Raw genomic sequence first — 25,160 nt, forward strand, 5'->3', positions numbered from 1 at the left:
TGTCAGGGAAGCCTCCTCTAGTTTACTTTTTTATTTAAATGAAGAGAGGGTGGTCCATGTAGCAGATGAGAGAAGCAAACAGGGAAGGGACAGGACAGAGCTAGGGCTTAAGTGCACTTGAACGCTGGCTGGGGACTTCTCTGGCGGTCCAGTGGCTAAGAGTCCACGCTTCCCACATGCCACCACCAAGAGTTCGCATGACACAACTAAGGGTTCTTCGTGCTGCAACTAAGACCTGGCAGTGCAGCCAAATAAATAAATATTTTAAAAATTATATATATATATATAAAATAGTCTATGGCCAGAGAGTATGCCACTAGAGATTAGAGAAAGATGTTGCTGCATAGATGGGCTTCTATTCTCAGCCAGGGACGCTTCCAGGACCAGCAGGTAGCAGCACATTCATGCACCTGTGTGCCTGCACTCACAAACACACAAACACACACACACGCATGCCCCAGGCCACTAGGCACACACTCAGTGTCCCCTCCCCCATGCCCCTGAGTGGTGATGGTGTCAGGTTTAGAGTGAAATGGAGGGCTGAATTCAAGCCTCCCATGATGGGAAAGATGCAGTTTCCAGGAACATAAGTGTGGTCAAAACAGGACCAGTGTGTGTGTGTGTGTGTGTGTGTATGTGCGAGGCTATGTGTATTTGTGCAGTTTTATGTAAAAGGGGTTTCCCTCTGACTTCTCTGGTCTCATCTGGGGAGCCCATAAACTCAGCATCACCCAGGCCCTCTCATATATTAACTGTCCGTGGTGTGATTGGAACCCCTCTGTCATGATGGCCAAGTGCAGTGCACAGCCTGGGTAACTGTACACAGCAGTCCTCTCAAGGGCCCTCAGCTGGCCCAGCTCTGGAAGAGAGACCAGATCTTTCTCATAGGTACCTCAATTCCGTGTCCGAGGACAGGAACCAGAAACACTGAGCACCCATTCAAACCAGGAGAAGGGAGTGGCGGTGACAGGATAGGAACAGCTGTTGGCTGGCCACCCACTTTGTCCCCATAAGTAGGGATCAGGAGATTGCAAATTGGGTAAGAAAATCCTCTCACCTCCAGCTCAAGACTGTAATCCTGGGCCTCTGGTCCCCTAAGCTTTGTTCTATTTTCGCTCCTCTTCTTAGAGTGAGCGGGTCTCCATTGGCTGCAAGGATTTAGTGGGGACTTTTAACACAAGTTTTCCGGCAGCCCTTGGATCTGGTGTAGGCTTGCACAGCCCCCGTGACCTCCTCTCCTCTGCTTACCTCCTCTAGTCATTTCCCTGCGCTTTGGGATTCAGGCCCTTCCTCGCTCAGATCTGGGGAACTCAGGCTTGTGAGCGAGGAGGGCCCAGTGTTAGGAAGCCCAGCCGCGCTGGTGTGGGGACCAGCGGTGAAAAGAACCGGTCCGCCTTGGGCATCAGCCTCCCGCAGGCCTGAGCGATGGGGAACATTATGGACGGTAAGTCGGTGGAGGAGCTGAGCAGCACCGAGTGCCACCAGTGGTACAAGAAGTTCATGACAGAGTGCCCCTCCGGCCAGCTCACCCTCTACGAGTTCCGCCAGTTCTTCGGCCTCAAGAACCTGAGCCCGTGGGCCAGCCAGTACGTGGAGCAGATGTTTGAGACCTTTGACTTCAACAAAGTGAGCTGGGCTCTGGGTGGGGAGCGCTGCAGGGATGTCCCGGGGCTAGTGTGGGGGTGGGGGGGCAAGTGTGAGGACAGCTGGAGGAATGACTGTTTATCTGGGAGACTGAGTATCTACATCAGTGACTCCAGTTTTCTAACGTCCATTGAGCACCTACTGTGCGTCAGGCACTGGAGGTTTGGAAATGAATCAGCCCTCATCCCCAAGGAAGAGAGAGAGAGGGAGACCCTGGTCAGTGCACTCGGAGGCTAAACGTTGGTTTCCTCTGCCTCTTCCACATGCGCAATTTACCCCAGAACAACGTGAACACTTACAAGACGGTTGACAAGCACCTACTAAGTGCTTGGTGCTGCACCTGGTGCCTCTGCACAGGCCCTCAGATGCTCCCAGGATGCAGAAGGCAGAGGCGCGGAGGGCAGAGAGCAGGGTGATGAGCTTCAGGCTGGCTTCAGGCCCGCTGGTCTGGGGTGGGCAGGTCCACGTTGTTTGGGTCACCCATCCCATGATGATCTGTGGACCCTAGAACTGGGACAGTCAGGGTTGCCTGGTCACCGGGGAACCCAGGCCACTCCAGCTCCCAAGTCCCCAGTGACCTCAGTTCATCCTAAGAGGGCCTGAAGGTCTGTGCAGTGGTCAAATTATAGATGTCTCCCCAAGGGATCACCTGAACGCACCAGGTGAGGGCTTCCTGAGAAGATAGAGGGGACACTGTAAGTTTCTGTCCCTAGTTTTCATCAGCTGGGTGGCCTTGGAGCCCATTTCTTCCCCGCTCTGCCTCAGCTTATTCACCGTCAACTGTCATGGACATCAGGAGCATTAGTTAAGATGTTTCTTGGTATTTCAGAGCAAACCTTCCATTAATTTGGAGCAATTCAGTCAAGATGTAGTGGTAGAAGAACGTAAATCCATACATCTATCTCCCCCCACCCTCTGGCCCCCAGCTGCCTCCTCCAAGGTGAGGACAGGAAGCTGCCAAGTGTCCACTGCACGCTGGGGAGACATTGCCCAGGGCTTTTCCAGCTCTCCTCGCTGCCCAGAGGGTCCCAACATCATTGTAGGTGGGGCTTCTAGGGAAAGCTGAGGCTCAGAGGCTATTTAAAAACTCACTAATGTTTAGGATCAAGGGGCCAAAGCAGCTTATGGGCTTTGAGCCCCAGCCTCAAGGGCAGCACTGTGGTGCCTGAGGGCTTTCCTAAAAGAGGTGCAGGGTCAGAGTACTGGAGCCCAAGGTATAGAGACCAAGAAGGGATGGCATCCTCACGCTAGACCCCTGAAATACTCCAGAAGAAATGATCTTTCCTGAAAAGGTGTCAGAGTCCATGGTTGAGCCTCAACTCATACCCAAATGCACTGAAAGAGCTCAGCTTCTTGCCTGTTAAGGAAACGCTTTGAATCAAGATAACCCTTTGGATCTCAGATCTAAGATGACACTTATGACACCGGGGCGTGGCAACCCCTCAACAATTTGGCTAACTGAGTCATTCAAATGCTAGCTCTTCAATTTCTGTCACATGTAGGCACCACTGATGACTCAGTAGAATTCGCCTGCAAGTGCTGGAGACCCGGCTTCTATCCGTGGGTCAGAAAGATCCCTTGGAGAAGGGAATGGCAACCCACTCCAGTATTTCTGCCTGGAGAATTCTATGGACAGAGGAGCCAGGCAGGCTACAGTCCATGGGGTCACAAACAGCCGGACACAACTGAGCAACGAATACTTTTACTTTTTTTTAAAGCGCCACTTGTATTGTCCCAAACCCCCGTCTTTGATTCTACTCACACCCCCGCCTTAGGGCCTGGTTCCACCAGGCAGTCTTCCTCCAGAATTCCACTCAGCTCACACCTTCCCCAGCTGCAAGGCTCTGGTCAAATGTCTCCTTTCCACTGGTACTACCCTGATGTCCTGGTTTCAGCCCTATTTAACTGGGACTAGTCCTCACCTGGGCATTTCCTCAACCTTCCCTTTTCCCCTAGAGCATGTCTCGTCTTTGTATTAGAAGATGATGTCATCTTCTAATACAAAGACGAGACATGCTCTATGATTATGGTCAATCTCCCTGATGGAATGTGAGCTCCACAAAGGCAGGGATTTCTGTCTTTTTCATTGCTGTATCCTTTGCACCTAGAACAGTGCCTAGAACACAGTAGGAGATCAATCAGTATTTTTACTTGAGTGAATGACTATATGAGAAATTATTAGTTTTATGGACTACTTATATATAATATATATTAATTAACATTCATACTTGCTAAACTGAAGAGCATCTTTGTAACATTTGAAGTGTCTTGTACACTGAAGGCAGAAATCACACTTTGGACACAACTTCCACCCACTGTCACCAGTAAAAGACAGTGGGGCAGGTTGGCTACAAGATGAGACCCAGGACTAGGAAGCTTTGATACAGAAGACTGGAAGTTTTGGATAGTGCAAACAATAGCCCTTGGGCCTATTTTTGTCAATGAAGTTTTGTTAAAACACACCACATACTCCTTTTACAGATCATCAAAACTGAAATATGTGCTATGTGCCCTTTGTAGAAAAAGTTTGCCAGCCCTTGAACTAGAAGAGAGCTGTATCCTCGGGTACTGTGGCAGATGGTCAGGGTTTGAGGGTACGGCCATGAGTAGGGAATGTGACCAGGGCAACCTGCATATGCTTTGCTTACTTCAGAGTTTTGCCTGAGCTTGAGTGTGCCTGGCAATCACACAGGTGCACACAAATCAATGTAAATCTCCCATCCTTGCATCTGAGCGCTGGGTGGCAATTAAGAGACTCAGTTTATTAATATTTATTTATTTGTTTATTGGCTGTGCCACAAGGCTTGTGGGATCTTAGTTCCCTGACTAGGGATTGAACCCACGCTCTCCTGGCAATGGAAGTGCCAAGTCCTAACCACGGGACAACCAGGGAATTCTCAAGGAGACTCAGTTTCTAGGCAAGCCTTTGTCATTCACTAGCGTGTGGCCTAACCTCTCTCACCTTCAGCTTTTCATCTGAAAACAGAGATAGAAATACCCAGAGGTGGTTGTGAGATTAAAGGAGTAAAGTGAGTGAAACACACCTCACCTGAAGCACACAAAACAAGTTAGTATTGTTGTAGTCTTATTACAGATCTAACCCAGACCACAATCCTGAAAAGCACACACTGTCTTTCCGTCTCAGAACTGAGACCCTGAGGCTATCTGACTTGTCCAAGGCCACACCCCTCCCAAGACATGGTTTAGGTCTTTCTGGAACAAACGCACCTGCCTTTCCATTGCCCCATTCTGGCCATTTTTTAATTACAAAAAGTTATAAAATTAAGAAAAATTTTAATTACCAAGAAATGACAGCTCACTGTAAAAGTTTCCAACAATATAGAGAGATAAAAAGTGGAAAGCAAAGTGTCCTTACCCTCTGTCCCCTTGCTTGGGGGAAATCTCCACAGTGGTAAGAAAGCAAACCTCTTGCTTCTCTGAGCATGGCTGCAGGGGGGCCTGGCTCCACCGTGACAAAGACCCTGAGAGGAGGGTTGGTCAAGGGCTGATTGAGGGGCTTCCCTGGTGGTCCAGTGGTTAAGATTCCGCATTTCCACTGCAGCGGGCATGGGTTCGATCCCTGGTTGGGGAACTAAGATCCTGCATGCCCCATGGCACAGCCATGTGTAGGAAAGCCCTTGAACATGGGGAAACACCCTGAAAATATTCACTATGATTTTGACTTCCATCGTGGAGGTCAGAGTGGTTAAGGCCTCACCTAAGGCCAGCACATGATTGGGAACTCTTGGAGGCCTTCTTGTCCCATCTCTGCCACATCCCTAATAACAGTACCCCAGCCTCTGCTTGCACACTTTCAGGGACAGGGAGCTCATTACTGCACGAAGCTGTCCCTTCCACTGTGGGTAGTTCTGTCTGTTAAAGAGTTCTTCATACAGATCCCAAACCTGCCACTCAGTAACTTCCCGGTTCCAGAGTGAGGGTTGTGAGTAAGTGGAGCAATAGAGGCTGGACTCTGGGTTCACAGGCTCTGAGTCCAATGCCCCTTTCCTTTCAGCACTCATCCTCTCTGCAAGACACAGGCTTCCCTTTCCCAGATTCACTTGACTTGGGCGGAAGGTGGGCAGAGGCAGGCCTGTGTTTCCTGCTTCCCTGACCCTATTGGTAGGGCTGGCAGGGCCAGGTGGAAAGTCAGCTGCTGAACATATGGGGGCTCCTGGGGAAATATCCTGCAGGAATATCTTGTACCACCTTCCCCCATGGCCAATCCCTCCAAGACTCAGTGAGGGCACAACCTCCCCCGGGAAGCCTTTCTGCTGCTTTTGCCTGGTCACTGTCCTGGTCTGTGATTCCATAATGTCCCGTCCAGATGTGCTGCCCTGAACATATGTCATGATGGCACCATGATTTCCTTATAGTGATGGTAATAATAACGTATGTGTTAGTCGTTCAGTCGTGTCCGACTCTGTGACCCCATGGGGTATAGCCCGTCAGGCTCCTCGGTTCATGTGATTTTCCAGGCAAGAATACTGGAGTGGGTTCCTTCTCCAGGGGATCTTCCTGACCCAGGGATCAAACCTGGGTCTCCTGCCTGGTAGGCAAACTCTTTACCGTCTGAGCTACCAGAGAAGCCTTGGTGGTAGTAATAATAATAATAGCTGACATTTACGGAGTGCTTACTATGCGCCAGGCAGTGTTGAGTGCCTTACATACCTGCATTTATTTAAGTCCACATCAATTCCATGGAGATGGGAGCTATTATAACTACTACTGATCAAGGGTCAGAGTCATGTTGAATCCTTTCTCCCAGATCCTACATATTTGAGAAGGTGGGGCCAGGATTTCAGCCTGTGTCCTCAACGCGGCGCTCCCGTCAGGACGGGCTTTATCTTACTGATTTCTGAATCCTCAGCCTATCACAGCGCCTAGTCGGTGCTCAGTAAGCTTCCAAGAATAAAGGGAAGAAGGAGAAAAGCGCTCGATCCCTCCAAGTCTACCTCTATCCCTTATCCAGGCGCGTTAGAACGCATCCAAATTACGCCCCTATTCCTAAGGGGTTCGTGTCTCAACTACACACATCTTGCAACCACACCCACCAAATTGGAAGGGCTGAAGTTTGAGGATCACAGCGGTGGCTGGAACCAAAGTTACCTGTGAAGTGATAGCAATAAGCCATTTACACTCCAGTGGGCGGTTGGTTTATCCGAGACGCTCAGCGTCTCCTGGGCCCCTGGGGGCTTCGGGGGCGGGGCCGGGGCCGGGGGCGGGGCGTCGGTCAGGGCCTGGGCTCAGCGTCTCCTGGTTCCCCCAGCGGCTCCGGGCAGGGGGCGGGGCCGGGGCGGGGCCTAGACAGAGGGGCTCAGGCGGCCACGCCCCCCGCCCAGGACGGCTACATTGATTTCATGGAGTACGTGGCGGCTCTGAGCCTGGTCCTCAAGGGGAAGGTGGAACAGAAGCTGCGTTGGTACTTCAAGCTCTACGACGTGGACGGCAACGGATGCATCGACCGCGACGAGCTGCTCACCATCATCCGGGTAACTCCAGGTGCCGAGGGCCGGGCAGGGGCGGGGCCGAGCTGAGAGCTGGGTTGGGTCTTCAGCCTGCTGGGGTCGGTCCGCGGGCTCGGAAGGGGACGGGATTGAGACTTAGGGTCCCCGCTGCGGCTCGGGCCTTCACCAGCTGCGTGACCTGGGCCAGGTTCCCCTGGGCCTCAGTTTCCTCTTCTGCACCAAGAGCTGTAGAAGCGCATCCCCTGCTCCGTCTGAGGTCCCGGGCCACCTTGACCTCTACTCCCCTGGCTCCCCGACTGTCCCGTCGGGAGCTTGACTAGCTCTCTCTGCCCCATCCACCGCTGAGACGAGTTAGGACGGGTCCTCTCACTTCTTCCCTTCCAGGCCATCCGAGCCATTAACCCCTGCAGCGACTCGACCATGACCGCCGAGGAGTTCACCGATACAGTGTTCTCCAAGATTGACGTCAATGGGGATGGTGAGGCCGCGCTGGGGCTCCCCAGGGAAGGGGCACTGGGGCTGTCACCAGTCTCAGAAAGGGAGAGGGCAGGAGGGGAGAGGGAGGCACCAAGGGGCTGCTGCTGGCTACCTCCTCCGCCTGCCTCCGCCCTGGCCACAGAGCTGGCTTTTGGGGATGTCTGCACCAGACTTTGGTCTCTGGCTCCTTGGCCGGCTCTGTTCACAGCCACTTCCTCCAGCCTTGGTTCTGTCCCCCTTACAAGATTGCAGCTCTGGGCCCCGGTCAGCAGACGTCAACGCCTCCTGCCCATGATGCCCTTTCTTTCCACCCCAGGGGAACTCTCCCTAGAGGAGTTCATGGAGGGCGTCCAGAAGGACCAGATGCTCTTGGACACGCTGACCCGAAGCCTGGACCTTACCCGCATTGTGCGCAGGCTCCAGAATGGAGAGCAGGATGAGGAGGGGGCTAGCGGCAGGGAAACGGAGGCCGCGGAGGCCGACGGCTGAGCTCACTGCCTGCTCTTTCTGTACTGGGGAGGGTGTGTACGGTGGTGCCTGCTGTTTCACTGTTGTTTTAATACTAGATAGAGTCTACTGAACTCGAAGGCTCAGCTCACTTCTTAGGAGTCCATGGTGGCAGCACAGGGGCAGTGGTCCAGAGCGGGGGACCTTTCCGGAACTCTCTGTGTGATTCAGCTGATGGTGACTGCTCCTTGCTCTGGGCAGCCTTCAGCATCCGTCAGGCTCCTCCCTACTCCCTTCCTGCACCTCCCCCAGCTTTTACCAGCTCTTCCACTGAGCTCTGGTTCCACGCTCTTTTAGACACGGAAGCTCTCAGGCAGAGGTGGGCTTTCCCAGGACTCCAGTGGGACCCTGCAGATCTGGTGGCTGCAGCCTTCAGCTGGGTACTGTCACATGCCCGTCCTGCCCCCAGCATCCCGGAGCCTACTAGAGTGGTCTGTGTTGACTCATTCCTCCCTTCAACAAGCGTCGAACAGCTACTTATATTAATGCTAGATGTTACATGTGCAAAGAAGAGGACAGTTCGCATCCTCAAGAAACTCACAGCATCCTTATCAAACAATAGGCCAAGAGAAGTTATGATACTATAGACAGTCCTCCTTAATCCTTTGGGAATGTGTATTTATTCAGAAGTGATTGCATAACACCCTCATTTTTCCCCTGCTGGCCCCTTGGTGCCACGTGGTACCACACGGTACCCCATAGGATTGCGACTCATTGTTAATGGCAAGTGTGGGGACCATCCCTGATCTAAACTAAATCCCTCTTACCACAGTGAGACCTGACACCCGTTGGGAAGTGGAGCAGTCTCTTACAGGGGGCCCTCTCCCCATTCTTTGCACACTCCAGCTTTAGGAACACCTGACCAAGACCCTGGGGAGAGACACAGGCTGGAGTAGTTGTGATCACTTTTTTCAGAGATGCTCTTTCCTTCTGAACTTTGAGTCTTCACTTCAGCTGGGTGTGGGGGAGGTTCTGGAAGCAAATGAAAATCCAAGGGGGTGGAAGGGAACAAACAAGGGGAAAGTAGGGGGTGGAGCCCTAGCCTGCAGAGAGCCCCCTGGGATGGAAGGGAGGGGGCATTTCATTCACACCGGTCCTGTCCATCACGGGGACTGCTCTAGATTGGAAGTCAGCTGGGGCTGGAGCACAGACATGGAGGGAAAGTGGAGCTCAATGCCAGGGGCAAAAGGGAGTTGACATTTCTGCTTCTTCTCTTGGTGGCTGCCTTTGGGAAATGCTGGAGGTCAGAGCTGGGAGGGTATCTGGATAGAATTGGGACATTTCCCCAGCCTCATTCACATACCAGCTTCATGATTTGGGGCATATCTGTATCCCAGCTGGGTTACTATTCTTTTTTAATTGACTATTTTTTTAACCTTACATTTATTTCTACCGTTAACTTTATATGGATATCATGCCCATGAAATCACAGGATCTACAAATTAGTTTTATTCTTCATATTTCAACACAAAAACATATCTATTTACATGGGTTTCTTTTTTGAGTTCCTCAGTACCACCCCCTGCAACCAGAGTGACTGCCTTTTTTTTTTTTTTCCTTTATTTTTTGGCTGCACTGCACGGCTTATAGAATCTTAGTTCCTGACCAGGGATTGAATCCAAGCCCTCAGCAGTGAAAGTGCAGAGTCCTAACTCATGGATTGCCAGAGTGACCGCCTTTTAATCTAGTTTCTGTATGGAGGCTGCACATAGAGTTTGTATAACAAAAAGAATCCCATATCTAAAAAAGTAATAATCTGAAAACTGCTTGTCGAGTCCAGCCTGCTCATGGTGCAGACAAAACATCTAGGTCAGGGGAAAGAAATGCCCGCTGCAGGTCACACAGGAGTTGGAGGCAGAGCCTGTCCTAGAACCCGGGTTGGCAGGCCCCAGTTCTCCCCAGAGATAGAAGAAAGGTTCCACCATCCCTTAAGGAGACATACTTGGCTTGTGGGCTTGTGATGGCGAATTGTGGAGGGTCCATTCTGGGGGTGGGGGTTGGAGAGCTGAGTGTAAGGGATGAGGGGTAGGGAGTGGAGGAGGAGGGTTGGAAGGGGCTGGCGGAGCAGCACCAGGGCAGAGCTGAAACAGCCCCTTTAAGTATAGTCTACCCCCTCCAAGGGCAGGAAGAACAGTCCTCGGGATTCTGGGGAGATGTAATTGTTATCCATCCCTTCTCCCCAGTTCCTACCATTTCTTCAGTCAACACCTGCCAGCCCCACCCTTCTACTAGTCAGTTTCACACTGTGTGGGCCTTTTCATTTCTAATTTCATCTATGGAACCCCTACCCCTAGATCTCCGTGCTTCCAACTAAGAACCATGTAGGAATCTGTGGGAACCCCACAGTCACCTAGCAAGGCGTAGCTTTCCCAGAAGCAGCTGAAGGGGGAGAGGAAGCCAAGTCCCTTCAGTACCCCATGAATCCTCCCAATGGACCAGCCCTGTTGGCCATGTCAGACTAATGACCCCTGCCCTCCCCACTCAGCCCCACCCCCTGCAAGGGGATGCCAGGAAGTTCAAGCCAGGATAAGAGTGGGCATAAGCAGGTTGAACCAGGGACCCTCCCACTGCTCTGGAAACCTGGTGAGCCTGGAGTCTTGGAGAGCTCTCAGGGCCCCGGAGCCCTCAGAACATGGCACTTTTCCGCCTCTGCTGAGAGATCCAGTTACTGGGGTTCAGATCCATCTGCAGCATCTTCATCACCCACTTGTCACGACGGGCACCTTCAACGAACTCATTCAGGGACAGCTGACCTGTGCAACGGGTAGGAAAGACAGTCGTGCCAAGTCGGGGAATGGAAGAAATGGGGTGGGGATGTACACAGATGAGCCTGCGGTCTCAGGGCCTAAGTTTGGGCTTTCCTCCAGGAGTCTCCTAGAACCTCCAAGGGTTTCTTCAAGGGACTTGCTTTGCAAATGAATTCAAGTTTTACTCCTGCACATGGGACCCTTAAAATGTTTTTGAGGGCTCTTCTGGGTGTGTTCCAGCCAACTGCCTCTTTGCACAGCCTGGGGCTGGAGCGCTGAGCTACAGCAATGAGAGTCCAAGTGCGTGACCCCATTTACTCCTTTCAGTTATTCTTATTCCCATTTTCCAGGTGAGGAAACAGATCAGGCTGAGAGGGTACATGAAGCATCCTGGTCTGCCTGACTCCAAAGCGCCTCTTCTTCCACGGCACTTGCCTGGCAACTCCAGTAGGAGTTTTAATCCCTTTTACAAGCCTCACGGGGCTTCCCCGGTGACTCAGCGGTAAATAATCCACCTGCAATGCAGGAGACACAGGAGATGCTTGTTCGATCCTTGGGTCGTGAACATCCCCTGGACGAGGGCATGGGAAGTCACTCCAGTATTCTTGCCTGGAGAATCCCCATGGACAGAGGAGCCTGGTGGGCTACAGTCCATAGGGTTGCAAAGAGTCGGACACGACTGAAGCGACTTAGCATGCACGCACAAGCCTCACGTGCTAGTGACATTCTTGTTGTTATTTTATGATCTCTTCTCCACACCCATCTCACTGCCGGGAAGTGAGGGCCTAGTCTATGGTGACGTGGAGAAAGTGGGGTGACCCAGGATGGGGAGCCCCCTGCCGCTGCCCCACCATCATCTCTGCTCCAGTTACCATCTCCATTTTCATCCACCAGAAGGAAGATCCTGTCCACGACCTCCTCGGGGGTGAGCAGCTTGCCCTGCTGCTCGGCCTCCACCTCCACACTGCAGGCTTTCTTCAGCTTGTAGATGGACTGTGGGAGGGAAGCCAGTGACATCCCAGAGACCCTGCGTGCTCTGCCCCGACCCCACCCCCCGCCACGACCCATGTCCCTCGGCACCTCGTCCTCAGCACTGCCCCCCAGTCTGTACATCTGAGGATCACAGGACCCAGGTCCAAACTAAAAGTGACCTGTGCCAAGGCCATTTCCTCAGGGTTTCATGGCCTAATTCCCACCGAGGAGTTCCTGGCTTCACCCACTGCCCCATTCCCACACCGTTGGTGTTTCCACTGTGAGCGTCAGAGCTGACACCCAAAACCTCTAATGAAGGCACAAGGGATGGCCTAACCTCCACTTTTCAGCAGAAGACATGGAGATTTCAGAATATTTGTGGGTCTGTGTGACGTGTATGTGTGTGAGACAGGATGATGGGAGACACAGGTGTTGGGCTGGAGGAAAAAGCACAGGTGTCTCTCTCGCCCTGTTTCCGGCAACAAGGCAACGTTGAGAAGTGAAAAGGGGCAGAAACAGACAGACATGAGGAGTATCCTCAGGCCTTGGCTGGGGCTCGCCTAGGACAGAGGTGTGCACGGGGGGTCCCCACGGCCTCTCTGCTCAGCACAGGACGTGGCACAAACGAGGCTCCACTACAGGCAGCCCAGCATCTCCCGGTGATGAACTTGGGCAAACCACACAACCTCCACGGGCCGATTTCCTTTTCTGTAAAATGGCCAACGTCTCCCTCCTCAGAGTGAAGTTCTGGAGAGTAAGAGGCTAATGAGGGTTTCGTGCAGAGTCTGAGCCAGAGCACTTTTTCCCCTTGCTCATTCTTGCTAGTAGTCAATCAGCTTTGTTGATCTTTCCAGAGAACCTACTTTTGCTTTCATTGACTTTCCTTGTGCATTTGTGTTCTGTTTTGTTAAATCTCTATTCTTTATTAATTCTTTTCTTTTGCTTTCTTTGGCCTTACTTTTCTTTTCTTTTTTTTTAATTTGTTGAGATGACTTCTTGGATCATTGATTTTCATTTCAGTTTCTCTTATTTTCTAGTATATACATTTTAAGGCTACAGATGTTCCTGTAAACTCAGCTTTAGGCTGCATTCCAAAGTTTTGTTATGTTAGTATCATTACTCAGTTCATGATATTTTGTGTGTGTGTGATACTATTTTTTTGATTCATGGAGTATTAGGAAGTAGCGTGATTTTCAAACAGATGGGGATTTTCTCATTCTCCTTTTGTAACTGATCTCCAGCTTAATTTCATGGTAGTTGGAAAGCACACTCTGAATGATTCCAGTGCCCCTTCCCACCCCCAGGCCCAGGGGCCCCCCTTCAGCATCCAGCGTGCCCAGGTGCCTGCCCCGCCCCCACCCCTCAGCAGACACTGACCTCCACGATGTCCAGCAGCTCCTGGCGGTCGATGCAGCCATTGCGGTCCTTGTCGTAGATCTTGAAGGTCCACTTGAGCTTGTGCTCCAGGGTGCCCCTCAGCACAAGGTTCAGGGCTGCCACGTACTCCAGGAAGTCAATGGTGTTGTCCTGCATTGGGGGTGGGAGCTGTGAGGCTCCCTTCAGCCCCCCACCCCGTCTCCCGGGAGCACCGGTGGGAACTCTATTCCAGGCCGCCGTCCCTGAAACTCAGGGCTTGGCCTCCCCCGTGCATGCCTGTGCCTCTGCATCTGTGCTTGTGGTGTTCTCTGCCCTGGGATCCATTCTCAGTCTCCGTGATCACCCAGTCCTGCCTGTCCTTCAAGGCTCAGCTCAACGGTCCCCTCCTCCAGGAAGCCTTCCTTCTCACACCACTTCAGCCACAGCGACCACCCTCTCCCTCTTCTGACACTCCCAGCTGTTGTTGTTTTAGTAGCTAAAACAGTCAATCCTAAAGGAAATCAACCTTGAATATTCACTGGAAGGACTGATGCTGAAGCTGAAGCTCCAAGACTTTGGCCAAGTGATGTGAAGAGCCGATTCACTGGAAAAGACCCTGATGCCCAAAAGATTGAAGGCAAGAGGAGAAGGGGGTGACAGAGGATAAGATGGTTGGATGGCATCACTGACTCAGTGGACATGAGTTTGAGCAAACTCTGGGAGACAGTGAGGGATAGGGAATCCTGATGGGCTACAGTCCATGGGGTTGCAAAGAGTCGGACATGACTTAGTGACTGAACTACAACAATATGGACTGTGGCCCACCAGCCTCCTCTGTCCGTGGGGTTTCCCAGCAAGAATACTAGAGTGGGTTGTGATTTCCTTCTCCAGGGGATCTTTCTGGCCCAGGGATCCAACCTCCGTCTTCTGCATTGGCGGGCGGATTCTTTACCACTGACCACCAGGAAAGCCCAGCACCTACCATCTCTTCTACCCTTAACTGCTCTGTACGTGTGTCTCATTCTCTAGCAGCAGTCTATCCTCCAGGAGAAAGGAGAGCGGTTTACATTGCTTCTGTTTCTCCTCCACGCCTAGTACAATGCAACTTCTGCCCAGAGTCTCATAACTATTTACAAATTTATAAAGAAATGATTGACTTAAGTCTGAATATAAGACTAACAGTTTTGAAAGGAGATTAGAAAGCAGGACCTCACATATTTCAAGGTTGGGATCTCAGCTCTCCAAATCAAAAATGGGGATCATCAGCCCCCCCAGGAGCATCTGTCATTCCCATGACTTTGTAATCAGAATGGCATCAGTAGCCCAGAGCCCCTCTGTCCCACTGGGTCGGGCCAAGTGGGAGCCTCAAGCCCTGTTCAAGGGGTGCCTGGGTGGGCAAGGTGTGGACAACAGGAGAATACAGCCCCACATGAGGGAAAGAGCAAACGCTTAAGGAAAAACCAAGAAAATAAAACGCACCTACCTCAACACCTCCAGAGTTTAAATCAACATCCTTTACATAATTCCTCTGGTCCTCCATACTCCTCACTGTGTAAATATTAACCTATAGTTTTAGTTACTGGATTTTTATTTTAAAATTTCCCATGCCTTCAAAATGATTTAAAATAATACCTTTTTCTTTTTTTGAGGAGTACTGGGCAGTCCCTCTTGTTGAACATGGTTTTGATATTTTATATTACACAATGAACATCTTGTGCGTACGTATTTTTTCTTATGTCTTTGGTAATTCCTGTAGGGCAGATTCTTAGCAGTTGCTATTTGTTCTGTTTTTTCCCCCCCACTAGTCTTTAATGCACTATTTTTGTAGGTATATAAGCTCTATGAATTTTTAAATTGATGTGCAGTTGATGTGCCATATAAGTTCTAGGTATACAATATTGTTGTTTAATCGTTAAGTTGTCATACTCTTTTTCGACTCCATGGACTCCAGCCCACCAGGCTCCTCTGTCCATGGGATTTCCCAGGGAGAATACAGGAGAGGGTTGCCATTTCCTTCTCCCAGGGGATCTTCCCAACCCAGGAATGGAACCCAAGTCTCCTGCATTGATAGGCAGATTCTTTACCACTGAGTCACAAGGGAAGTTCCTAGATAGTGATTCATACTTTTTAAAGATTTACTCTATTTGGTGTTCTTATAAAATATTGGCTATATTCCCTGTGTTATACAATATATCCTTGTAGCTTATTTATGTAATAGTCTGTACCTCCTAATCTCCTACACCTGAATTGCCCCTACCTCCTTGTTCTACAAGATTGTATCACATGTGTAGACACATGTAGATACGTAGATACCAGTAACTCTCAATACAAAGAACCTCTCTTGTGTTACCTCTCAAAGGTCACATCTTTCTCCCAACCATAACACTTGGCAACCGCTGCTTTGTTCTCCATCAATAATATTTTCACTCTGAAAAGAGTATAAAAATAGAATCATATAGTGTGTAATTTTCTTTCACTCAGCACAGTGCCCTGTAGACTCATCTCAGTCACTATAAGCATCAGCAGTTCCTTTTTTTAAAATTGCTGAATGGTGCGCCATTGTAGGAATCATCCCTGCTTTTTGTTCGCCCATTGAAGGTAATTTGGCTTATTTCCTGGGTTTTTTTCCCCCCAGCTTTATTGAGGTATAATCGCACAATAGCCTTTTAAAGAACACTGTGTAAGTTGAAGGCTTACAATGTGGTAATTGGTTGTCCTTTAAAAGACTATTTTCATTAGTAATTATTATTTGTCAGGCTTTCTAAACATAGATCTTCGGTTTCTTTTCATTGGCCATGCCCTGGGGCACATGGGATCAAACTTGCACCCCGTGCATTGGGAGCATGGATGGAGTCTTAACCACTGGATCACCAGGGAAGTCCCTTAGGTTTCTTTTAAAAAAGAATTCAGTTAGAAAATTATGCAAACTGGACCATTTGTTTGACATACATCATCTCCCTCAGGTCTGTTATCCCCATTTCATGGATGAGGACACTGAGGTTTAATAAGTTGCCCAAGAAATTCCCACCCAGCAAGTGGCAGAGTCTTTCAAGCTACATGCCTTCTGCAGTTCATCAGGTTGGGAGAAATTTCTTACTCCACGCAAGGTCTATTACTGTTTAAAAAATGAGCCTGGTGGCTAGCACCAAGGGGAGTGAAACACACAAACAAACCCCAAATCACCAGCAAATTCCTACTCTTCAGCTCTCTAGATTTCCCCCTCATTCTTTGTCTAGAACTTTCTGTTCTCACAACATCCTGTCTCAACATGATACGGCTTCCACAATGACCCCTCACCTCACCTTACATGAGTCTCAGTGTGGAGCAGCCCTTTCCTGACAAGTGATCTCACGTGTGAGTTTACTTCAAACCCCAGGACTAGTTCTGGGAAGCTCCCAGCAGGGGCGATGCTCATCCACTGCGCACGCGCTCTCGTCAGCTTCAATTACCCACAGAGGCTGAAGATGACGGAAACGCCTGTCTCCTCAAGAGTTGGAGCAGAAGTGACAAGCGTGTGATCTGCTCTGTGGGATTACCTGCCTCGTTTCTCCCTGAATTGGCGGCATTTGTGAACCAGCCCTGACCTCCACCCAGCACTCGTTACATAAGGACCCTGAAGGACATTTGACCTTCATCCTTCCTTTTCCTCCACCCAAAGCATTACAGGCAAGCACCAGAGATGGTGTTACTGCCTCCACTAGGAGGGAGCATAGCAGCAGAGACCAGGTGCCCTTACCTCCTTGCCACCACAACACTCTGTTTTCACCACCACAGATCTTGACGTGTGAGCTAAATCTAAGAGCTCTTTTGATTTTGTCTGCCCCAGAAATCTCAGATCAATTGCCTGGAAATGACACTTGCTGATTATAAAGGTTGTTCTGAGCTGGGAAGTGGAGTCGGGCAGGAGTTTGCAGATAAAGACTAAGTGGGAAAAGAAAAGGAAGAAGGCTTAGCTCCTGACAGAGGAGCTGAAAACACCTGCTAGGAGAGCTCTTCCTTACAGCAGGAGGCCAACTAATAAATAGAGAAGGGACAGCAGAGATGGAAAATTATCAGTGGATGCCAAACCTAGGGGCTGATTATTTGATGAGCAATAGGAAGTTTACTTAGTCTCAAAGTATTAATACCTCCTTATAAGATGCTTATTAATTACAAAGAAGAAATAGTCACTTTACAGTGGTGAAATCTGGCAGACACCACATAGCTAAATGATCAAAGGGACAAACCAACATCACGTGCCTTCTGATGTCCCATGCTCAGAAGCACACAGCATCTCTTCCGGGGCATTAATTTCTGCCAGAAGCGTAACCTGCATCTCATTACAAGGCAACACAGGGTAAAACCAGATCATTGACTTGCGGTCTTCAAAAATGTCAGAGTCAAATAAGATAAAGAAAAGCTGAGACTAAAGGATCCAAAGGGCATCAGGTCCAGGGCAGGGGGTGGGGGTGGTGGGGAAGGGAAGGGATGGACAAACTGGGAGATTAGGACTGACATATATACAATACCATGTGTAAAAGAGATAGCTAGTGGGAACCACTATAAAGCATAGGAAGCTCAGCTTGGTGCTCTGTGATGACTTAGAGGGGTGGGATTGGGGTGGAGTGCAAGGGAGGCTCAAGAGGGAGGGGATGTATGTATACGCATGGCTGATTCGCTTCATTGTACAGCAGAAACTAACACAACATTGTAAAGCAATTATACTCCAATTTTTAAAAAAAGGCTAAGGGGCAGATAGGACATTAAATGCAATGTGTGATCAAACTTAAAAAAAAAGGTTGTAATAGATGTCATCAGGACAGTCAACCAAACATGAATGTAGATTGTCAATTAGCTAACAGAACTTATTAATGTTGAATTTCCTGATTTGGATCATTTATTAGGTTAAGAGAATGCCCTTGGTTTTAGAAAATACATACTAAAATACTTGGGGTAAAAGGGTGTGATGTCTATATAATTCTCTCTATAAAATACATATATTTATATGCATAATATACACATATATGAATACATTGTGTACATATATGTATACATGTGTATATATATATATAATACATCACACAGAGAAAAGAGTAAAGCAAATGAGTCAAATGTAAACAATTGGGGAATTTTGATAAATTGTAAATGGAAATTACTTGCACTATCCTTATAATTTTTCTGTAAAGTTAATGTCACCAAGATTAAAAAGTTATTTTAAAGATGACTGATGAATATTATATGCTAACTTAGAAGAAATGAGGTATAAGAGGTTGCAGCTGTTTTGTTTCCAGGGGCCTCATAATCCCTTTGAAATCTTGAATTGTTATTATATTGAATTTTAAATGAATTTGAAGAAAATGGATAAATTCATGGGTGTGAACCTTGCCACATACTACCTGATATATCTGTTTACTTTTCTTCTGACATTCAACACTTCAAAAAAATCATTTCCTCTCTTAAACAGCCCAACACACTGCCTTCTGGGCAGGAACGCTTGCCTGGGATGCAGGACCCCTGAGTTTAAGATCTTGGACAAATCAGATCACTGAATTTGGAGTAACAACCTCGGCCTGCTCCCTTTCAGGGCTGCCGCGGACTCAGAGACGTCTGTAGCAGGAACTTTGGGAAGGCTGAAACTCAGTTGAGATCTGGAGTTAGGGTTCACCTCCAAGGTTTTTGTTGCCGCGATGATGCTGACCCCGCCCTACCGCCCCCTACAGGCGCAGAGGAGATGTGCACGGACAGTACCAGGACAGAAAGAAGAAAAGCGTTAGTCGCTCAGTCATGTCCGATTCTTTGCGACCGCGTGGACTGTAGCCCGCCAGGCTCCTCTGTCCATGGAGCTCTCCAGGCAAGAATACTGGAGTGGGTAGCCATTCCCTTCTCCAGGGGCAGAGTGGGAACTAAGAAGCGTTCCCAGTGACTCACTCTGAAAAGTGAAGATCTCCTTCTACACAGAAGTGGGGTATCTACCGCTTTTTCCAGATTAATTATCTAGGTCAAACCCACTGGCCCCTCAATTTGAAGGAGTGAAACAGGGGTTTGAGGCAAACTTAATGGTTTAAAGGACTGTGGAGGCGGCACTGGACTGCTGCTGCTAAGTTGCTTCAGTTGTGTCCGACTCTGCGACCCCAGAGACGGCAGCCCACCAGGCTCCTCTGTCCCTGGGATTATCCAGGCAAGAACACTGGAGTGGGTTGCCATTTCCTTCTCCAATGCATGAAAGTGAAAAGTGAAAGTGAAGTCGCTCAGTCGTGTCCAACTCCTAGTGACCCCATGGACTGCAGTCCACCAGGCTCCTCCGTCCATGGGAGTTTCCAGGCAAGAGTACTTTGGCCTTAAATAATGAAGGAGTTTCAATGTTTAAGGGCTTTCCTGGTGGCTCACATAGTAAAGAATCTGCCTGTAAAGCAGGAGACCTGGGCTGGATCCCTGGGTCGGAAAGATCCCCTAGAAAAGGGAATGGTAACACACTTCAGTATTCTTGCCTCGAGAATTCCATGGACAGAAGAGCCTGGTGGGCTTACAGTCCATGGGGCCATAGTCGGACAGGACTGAGTGACTTTCACTTTTACTTTTTTCTATGTTTAAATTCAATTCCCAGGTGTGCATTTATAAAATATATTATCTTCTTAGTTCCTGGTGCCAACTAAGGAGTTGTAGAAACTCTGTGGATGAATGATTTCATGGGATCTCCCATGGGCTTCCCTGTGGCTCAGATGGTAAAGCGTCTGCCCACAATGCGGGAGACCCAGGTTCGATCCCTGGGTCAGGAAGATCCCCTGGAGAAGGAAATGGCAACCCAATCCAGTACTCTTGCCTGAAAAACTCCTGAGGAGCCTGGTAGGCGACAGTCCATGGAGTCGCAAAGAGTCGGACACGACTGAGCGACTTCACTCTTCTTTTTTCTTCCCATGGCTTGAAGAGCAGAAAGGGACTTCTGTAGTAATCCTTGAACATCCAAGTCCAGGAAGGAGCCTCCTCCAGCGTTCTGGGCGGGAAGAGCTGATCTGTCTCAATTAGAAGGTGGCTCAGAGGTTAAAGCGTCTGCCCGCAATGCAAGAGACCTGGGTTCGATCCCTGGGTCGGGAAGATCCCCTGGAGAAGGAAATGGCAACCCACTCCAGTATTCTTGCCTGGAGAATCCCATGGATGGAGGAGCCTGGTGGGCTACAGTCCACGGGGTCGCAAAGAGTCAGACACGACTGAGCGACTTGACGTTCACTTTCACTTTCAGCAAAGGGGCACTCATGGGCTGTGCCAAGATAGCTCCGCCCATTAAACCCCTTATCTTTAGAGCAAGGGGAGCCCTGATGGATGCGGAAAAACCATGTCCTGTGACTGCAGAGTCCTGTCCATAAATACACGTAGAGAGGACCCTGGGTTTTTCTGCAGAGCCTCCCTTCAGCTCTCAGGAAGAGGACAAGTCAGATGAAAGCGGAGAAATGGAAAGAAAAGATGGGAAGAAAGAATTATTGGAGAGGGAGAAGAGTTTGGAGGAACAGTGAGACAGAAAAGGCGAGAGAGGATGGAGAGGAAAGAAGAGCCGAGGCCGAGCAGGAGGGCTGGCGTACGGAGCTCCCACCGAGGGTGCTCCTTTAGTCAAGGATGAGCCCTGAGCTCTCGGTCCTCCCCCTTGGGGCACCTTACCCCATTCGTGTCGAAGGCTCGGAACATGGCCTCTACGTATTGGGTGGCCTCCTCGTTGTCCGGGACCTTGAAGAAGCGCTTGAACTCGTGCATGAAGAGCGTGCCGCTGGGGCACTCCTCCAGGAACTTCTTGTACCACTCTTGAAGCTGCGCCGCGTCCGCCGCACCGACTGCGCCGTTCTCCTCCGCCTCCTCCCAGCTGAACTGCTGCCCCATCCTGGCCCCAGGACGGCAGGGAGCAGAGCCTGTGCCTCCTGCTGAGACGCTGCCAACCGATTCCTTAGGCGAGGGCCCTCTTCCCACCTTTCCTCTGCTCTGCCAGCCTCTTGATCATCTCCTGGCCAACCGAACGGGACGGGCAGCGGAGGGGGTTGGCTGCGAGGAGGCGGGACCAGGCCAGCTAAGTGCCTTAAGATTAGAAGATTCCTTCCAGGTCTGACCTCCAGTCGGCTAAGCTCCCCTAGCCTCACCCCTCCCTTCAGTCTGGTCAACCACTTAAGTAAGCTGTCCAGTAGGTTCTGAAAAGGGAGAAGGGGTGGAAACAGAGGTAAGCAGATGGAGGGGGGAATTGGGAAGGCAGGCTGGGACCCTCCCATCTTACGCATGGGCCCTGGCACTTTCGGAAGGGCACCATGCAGCTCCAGGGAGGCCCACCTTGGAGACACAGGAGACTCTGATATCCAGAGAAGATGCAAGTACAACTTCTAGCCCATAAAACAGAACTGCTGGTGAGCAGGGGCTGGCCCTCCACTTGGTCTAGTGAAAAGCAGCAGGATCTATGATGTGAAGGACTCTGGGTGAGCAGGTCTGTCCCCACATTGTCGGTTCCCAGCACCAGGGGTCCCCAACCTCTGGGATCTAATGCCCAATGATCTGAGGTGGAGCCAATGCAACAATAATAGAAATAAAGTGCACAATAGATGTAATGCGCTTGAATCATCCCCAAACCATTCCCTGCCCCCAGTCTGTGGAAGAATTCAGTTCAGTTCAGTCACTCAGTCCTGTCCGACTCTTTGTGACCCCATGAATCGCAGCACGCCAGGCCTCCCTGTCCATCACCAACTCCAGGAGTTCACTCAAACTCACGTCCATAGAGTCAGTGATGCCATCCAGCCATCTCATCCTCTGTTGTCCCCTTCTCCTCCTGCCCCCAATCCCTCCCAGCATCAGAGTCTTTTCCAATGAGTCAACTCTTCGCATGAGGTGGCCAAAGTACTGGAGTTTCAGCTTTAGCATCATTCCTTCCAAAGAAATCCCAGGGCTGATCTCCTTTAGGATGGACTGGTTGGATCTCCTTGCAGTCCAAGGGACTCTCAAGAGTCTTCTCCAACACCACAGTTCAAAAGCATCAATTCTTCAGTGCTCAGCTTTCTTCATAGTCCAACTCTAACATCCATACATGACCACTGGAAAAACCATAGCCTTGACTAGACGGACCTTTGCTGGCAAAGTAATGTCTCTGCTTTTGAATATGCTATCTAGGTTGGTCATAACTTTTCTTCCAAGGAGTAAGCATCTTTTAATTTCATGGCTGCAGTCACCATCTGCAGCGATTTTGGAGCCCAAAAAACTAAAGTCTGACACTGTTTCCACTGTTTCCCCATCTATTTCCCATGAAGTGATGGGACTAGATGCCATGATTTTAGTTTTCTGAACGTTGAGCTTTAAGCCAACTTTTTCACTCTCCTCTTTCGCTTTCATCAAGAGGCTTTTTAGTTCCTCTTCACTTTCTGCCATAAGGGTGGTGTCATCTGCATATCTGAGGTTATTGATATTTCTCCCGGCAATCTTGAGTCCAGCTTGTGCTTCTTGCCTTCTATGAAAACAGTCCCTGGTGCCAAGAAGGCTGGGGACCGCTGTCCAGCACAATACCTGAAGCTCCTTTACAGGCCAGACCCTTGAGTCTTAACCCGTGACCCAGGGGAAGCTTGCAGTCTTAACTACGGGACTACCAGGGAAGTCCCTCCTCTTTCCCAGAGATGACCATTCCACCACCCTTCCAACCCTTGAAACTTCCTCTCACTCCCATATTCAGCTGATGACCTTGTCACATCCTTCATGTCACAGAGAAGATGTATCAGACGCACCTCTCTGCACCTGCGCTCACATATCCAGCCTCTCTTCCTGGTTCGATGGGCGCAGAGTCCCTTCCCCATCTCCACCTGTCAGCTCCTCCGCTTGGTTTCTAGATGTCACCTCCCTTCACCCAACCAAGCACTGCAAGTCCACAGCCATCCCTTTCTCTTCTGCATCCTCCACGCATCCTGCGCTAATGGATCATTCCATCTGTAGATGTGCCTCAACATTACCCCTATTAAAACAAAATAAGACAAAAATTCCTCCTTGACCCCACAGTCAGAGGCCACCTGTGACTTTCTGGGGCCTACTTTTGCCTTCATGGGTTATAAGATATATATTGATAATTAAATAGTAACTAATTAAGTATTAAAAGTGCTATTTTGGGACTTCCCCAGTGGTCCAGTAGTCGGGAGTCCACCTGCCAATGCAGAGGACACGGGTTTGATCCCTGGTCCAGGAACTAATATCCCACATGCTCCTGAGACCATGCACCCTGGAGCCTGTGCTCTTCACCAAGAGAAGCCACCACAGTGAGAAGCCCATGAACCACAAATGGAGAGTAGGCCCTGCTTGCCACAACTAGAAAACACCTGTGTGGAGCAACGAAGACCCAGCACAGCCATAAATAAATAGAAATTTAAAACATGAAAGTGCTATTTTATCATTCATTGGTAAAAAGAGGAATATAACCCAGTTCCAGTCCAGACTGCATTATATTATTTTTGAAAGAAATTAAAACATTTAAATTAAAAATATTGTGGGCCCTAGACACGGTGCCCACTAGATCCAATAGTCCTGCCAGTTACTGCTCCCCTCCAGCTGCTGTCCTCACCTTGGCCCCTTCTTACAACTAAACCCCTAGGGGAAGATGTTATTTCTTGAAAATGGCACAGCAGTGGGTCTGGTCTCACATGTTCTTCGCATCATGGGGAAGAGCCTCTTTCTCCCTCTCTTCAACCTGGATGGGACTTTGCCATACTCAACGAAGAGAATGGGCAGAAGTGACACTATGTGACTCCTAAGGCTGGGTCATCAAAGGCAGTAGGGATCATGCCTGGCTGTCCCCCAGGACTTGTCCTCGGAACGCAGCCATCATGCTGCGGGGAGGCCCAGGGCTCCCGGGTGACAGCCAGCGTCAGCCACCGGACGTGTGGGGAAAGGGGGCCAGTGAACCTGCTGATGCCTCCTGCCCTGGCCTTCCAGCCGCCCACCTGATACCACACAGGGCAGACCGTGTCCCCACAGAGCACTGACTGAGCTGTCATGAAGCCATGACATGTTGGGCATTTTTGAAGGCAGCAATTCACATCCCCTTCTTTTATAATTTTGGCTGCACTGGTCTTAGTCGCAGCACATGGGCTCTTTAGTTGCAGCATGTGAAATCTAGTTCCCTGACCAGGGATTGAACCCAGGCCCCCTGCATGGGGAGCTCAGAGACTTAGCCACTGGACCACCAGGAAAGTCCGTCCTCTTCATTTCTTATTCTCTCCTCAACTTACTCCAACTGGACGTTCATCCCCGTCACTCCGTGGAGAAGGCCTTACGATGACCAACTTGCAGATTCAGCACCACTTCCCAAGTTCTTTCTTCAAACACTTTAGGGTTCAAGGACTCACATGGAGCCTGGTTCCTCATCTCCTTTGCCAGCACCTCCTCCTTTTAAACAAATCTCTCCAAGCTTGGGCGTCCCAGGCTTGTCCTCAGGACTGTGCTCCTCTCTACTCATATGTGCTCCCCAGATGAGCTCATTCACCCTGGACATCACACACCATTTGTAGCTTCCAGATTCAGGACCCCAGCTGCCTACTGAACATCTCCACTCAGATTGCAGATTTACCAAGGCCAAAGCCAACATACTGATAGCCTTCCTAAATCCCTGCTCAACCCTTCTCCACCTCAGTCATGGCATCACCATTTATCCAGCTGCTTAGACTGAAATCAAGGAGACATCCTGGAGTCCTCTCTTTCTCTTAGATCTCCTTTCAGCCTACTAGGAGGTCTTTCTGTCAGCTCCACCTCCGAACTTATTCTTAATATAACAATTTCCCATCCCCTCCATCCCTGCAGCTCTGTCCAGGCTACATCCTCTCACTGGCCCACTGCAGCAGGTTCTGCCTCACCCTTCCCATCACCCCTTCCTTTCAGTCCATACCAAGCAGCCAGAGGAATGTATTCTAAAGCGTAAATCAGATCCAATCACTGTCCTGCTTCAAACTCTCCCATGGCTTCCCACTGACCCTCAGGATAAAAGCCACACTCCTTCCCCCGGTCATGATCTAGT

General features: G+C 49.9%; 2 protein-coding genes across 2 annotated transcripts; one reads left to right on the forward strand and one right to left on the reverse strand.

Moving 5' to 3' along the window:
- The first annotated feature begins 294 nt into the window (after positions 1 to 294).
- On the forward strand, positions 295 to 8,170 carry GUCA1A (guanylate cyclase activator 1A). Its single transcript, XM_019985163.2, has 4 exons — positions 295 to 1,626; positions 6,987 to 7,136; positions 7,497 to 7,590; positions 7,906 to 8,170. Exons 1-4 carry the CDS (start codon positions 1,426 to 1,428, stop codon positions 8,076 to 8,078), a joined length of 618 nt encoding a protein of 205 aa, XP_019840722.1. The 5' UTR covers positions 295 to 1,425; the 3' UTR covers positions 8,079 to 8,170.
- A 1,313-nt stretch (positions 8,171 to 9,483) lies between these two features.
- Positions 9,484 to 21,233, reverse strand: GUCA1B (guanylate cyclase activator 1B). The gene is made up of 4 exons (XM_019985434.2): positions 20,801 to 21,233; positions 13,193 to 13,342; positions 11,716 to 11,836; positions 9,484 to 10,849 (listed from the first exon to the last, which is right to left on the reverse strand). The coding sequence occupies exons 1-4, from the start codon at positions 21,014 to 21,016 to the stop codon at positions 10,722 to 10,724; spliced, it is 615 nt and encodes a 204-aa protein (XP_019840993.2). The 5' UTR covers positions 21,017 to 21,233; the 3' UTR covers positions 9,484 to 10,721.
- Positions 21,234 to 25,160: the final 3,927 nt, after the last annotated feature.

The sequence above is a fragment of the Bos indicus genome, chromosome 23 (assembly GCF_029378745.1).
Source record: "Bos indicus isolate NIAB-ARS_2022 breed Sahiwal x Tharparkar chromosome 23, NIAB-ARS_B.indTharparkar_mat_pri_1.0, whole genome shotgun sequence".
NCBI classification, from domain to species: domain Eukaryota; kingdom Metazoa; phylum Chordata; class Mammalia; order Artiodactyla; family Bovidae; genus Bos; species Bos indicus.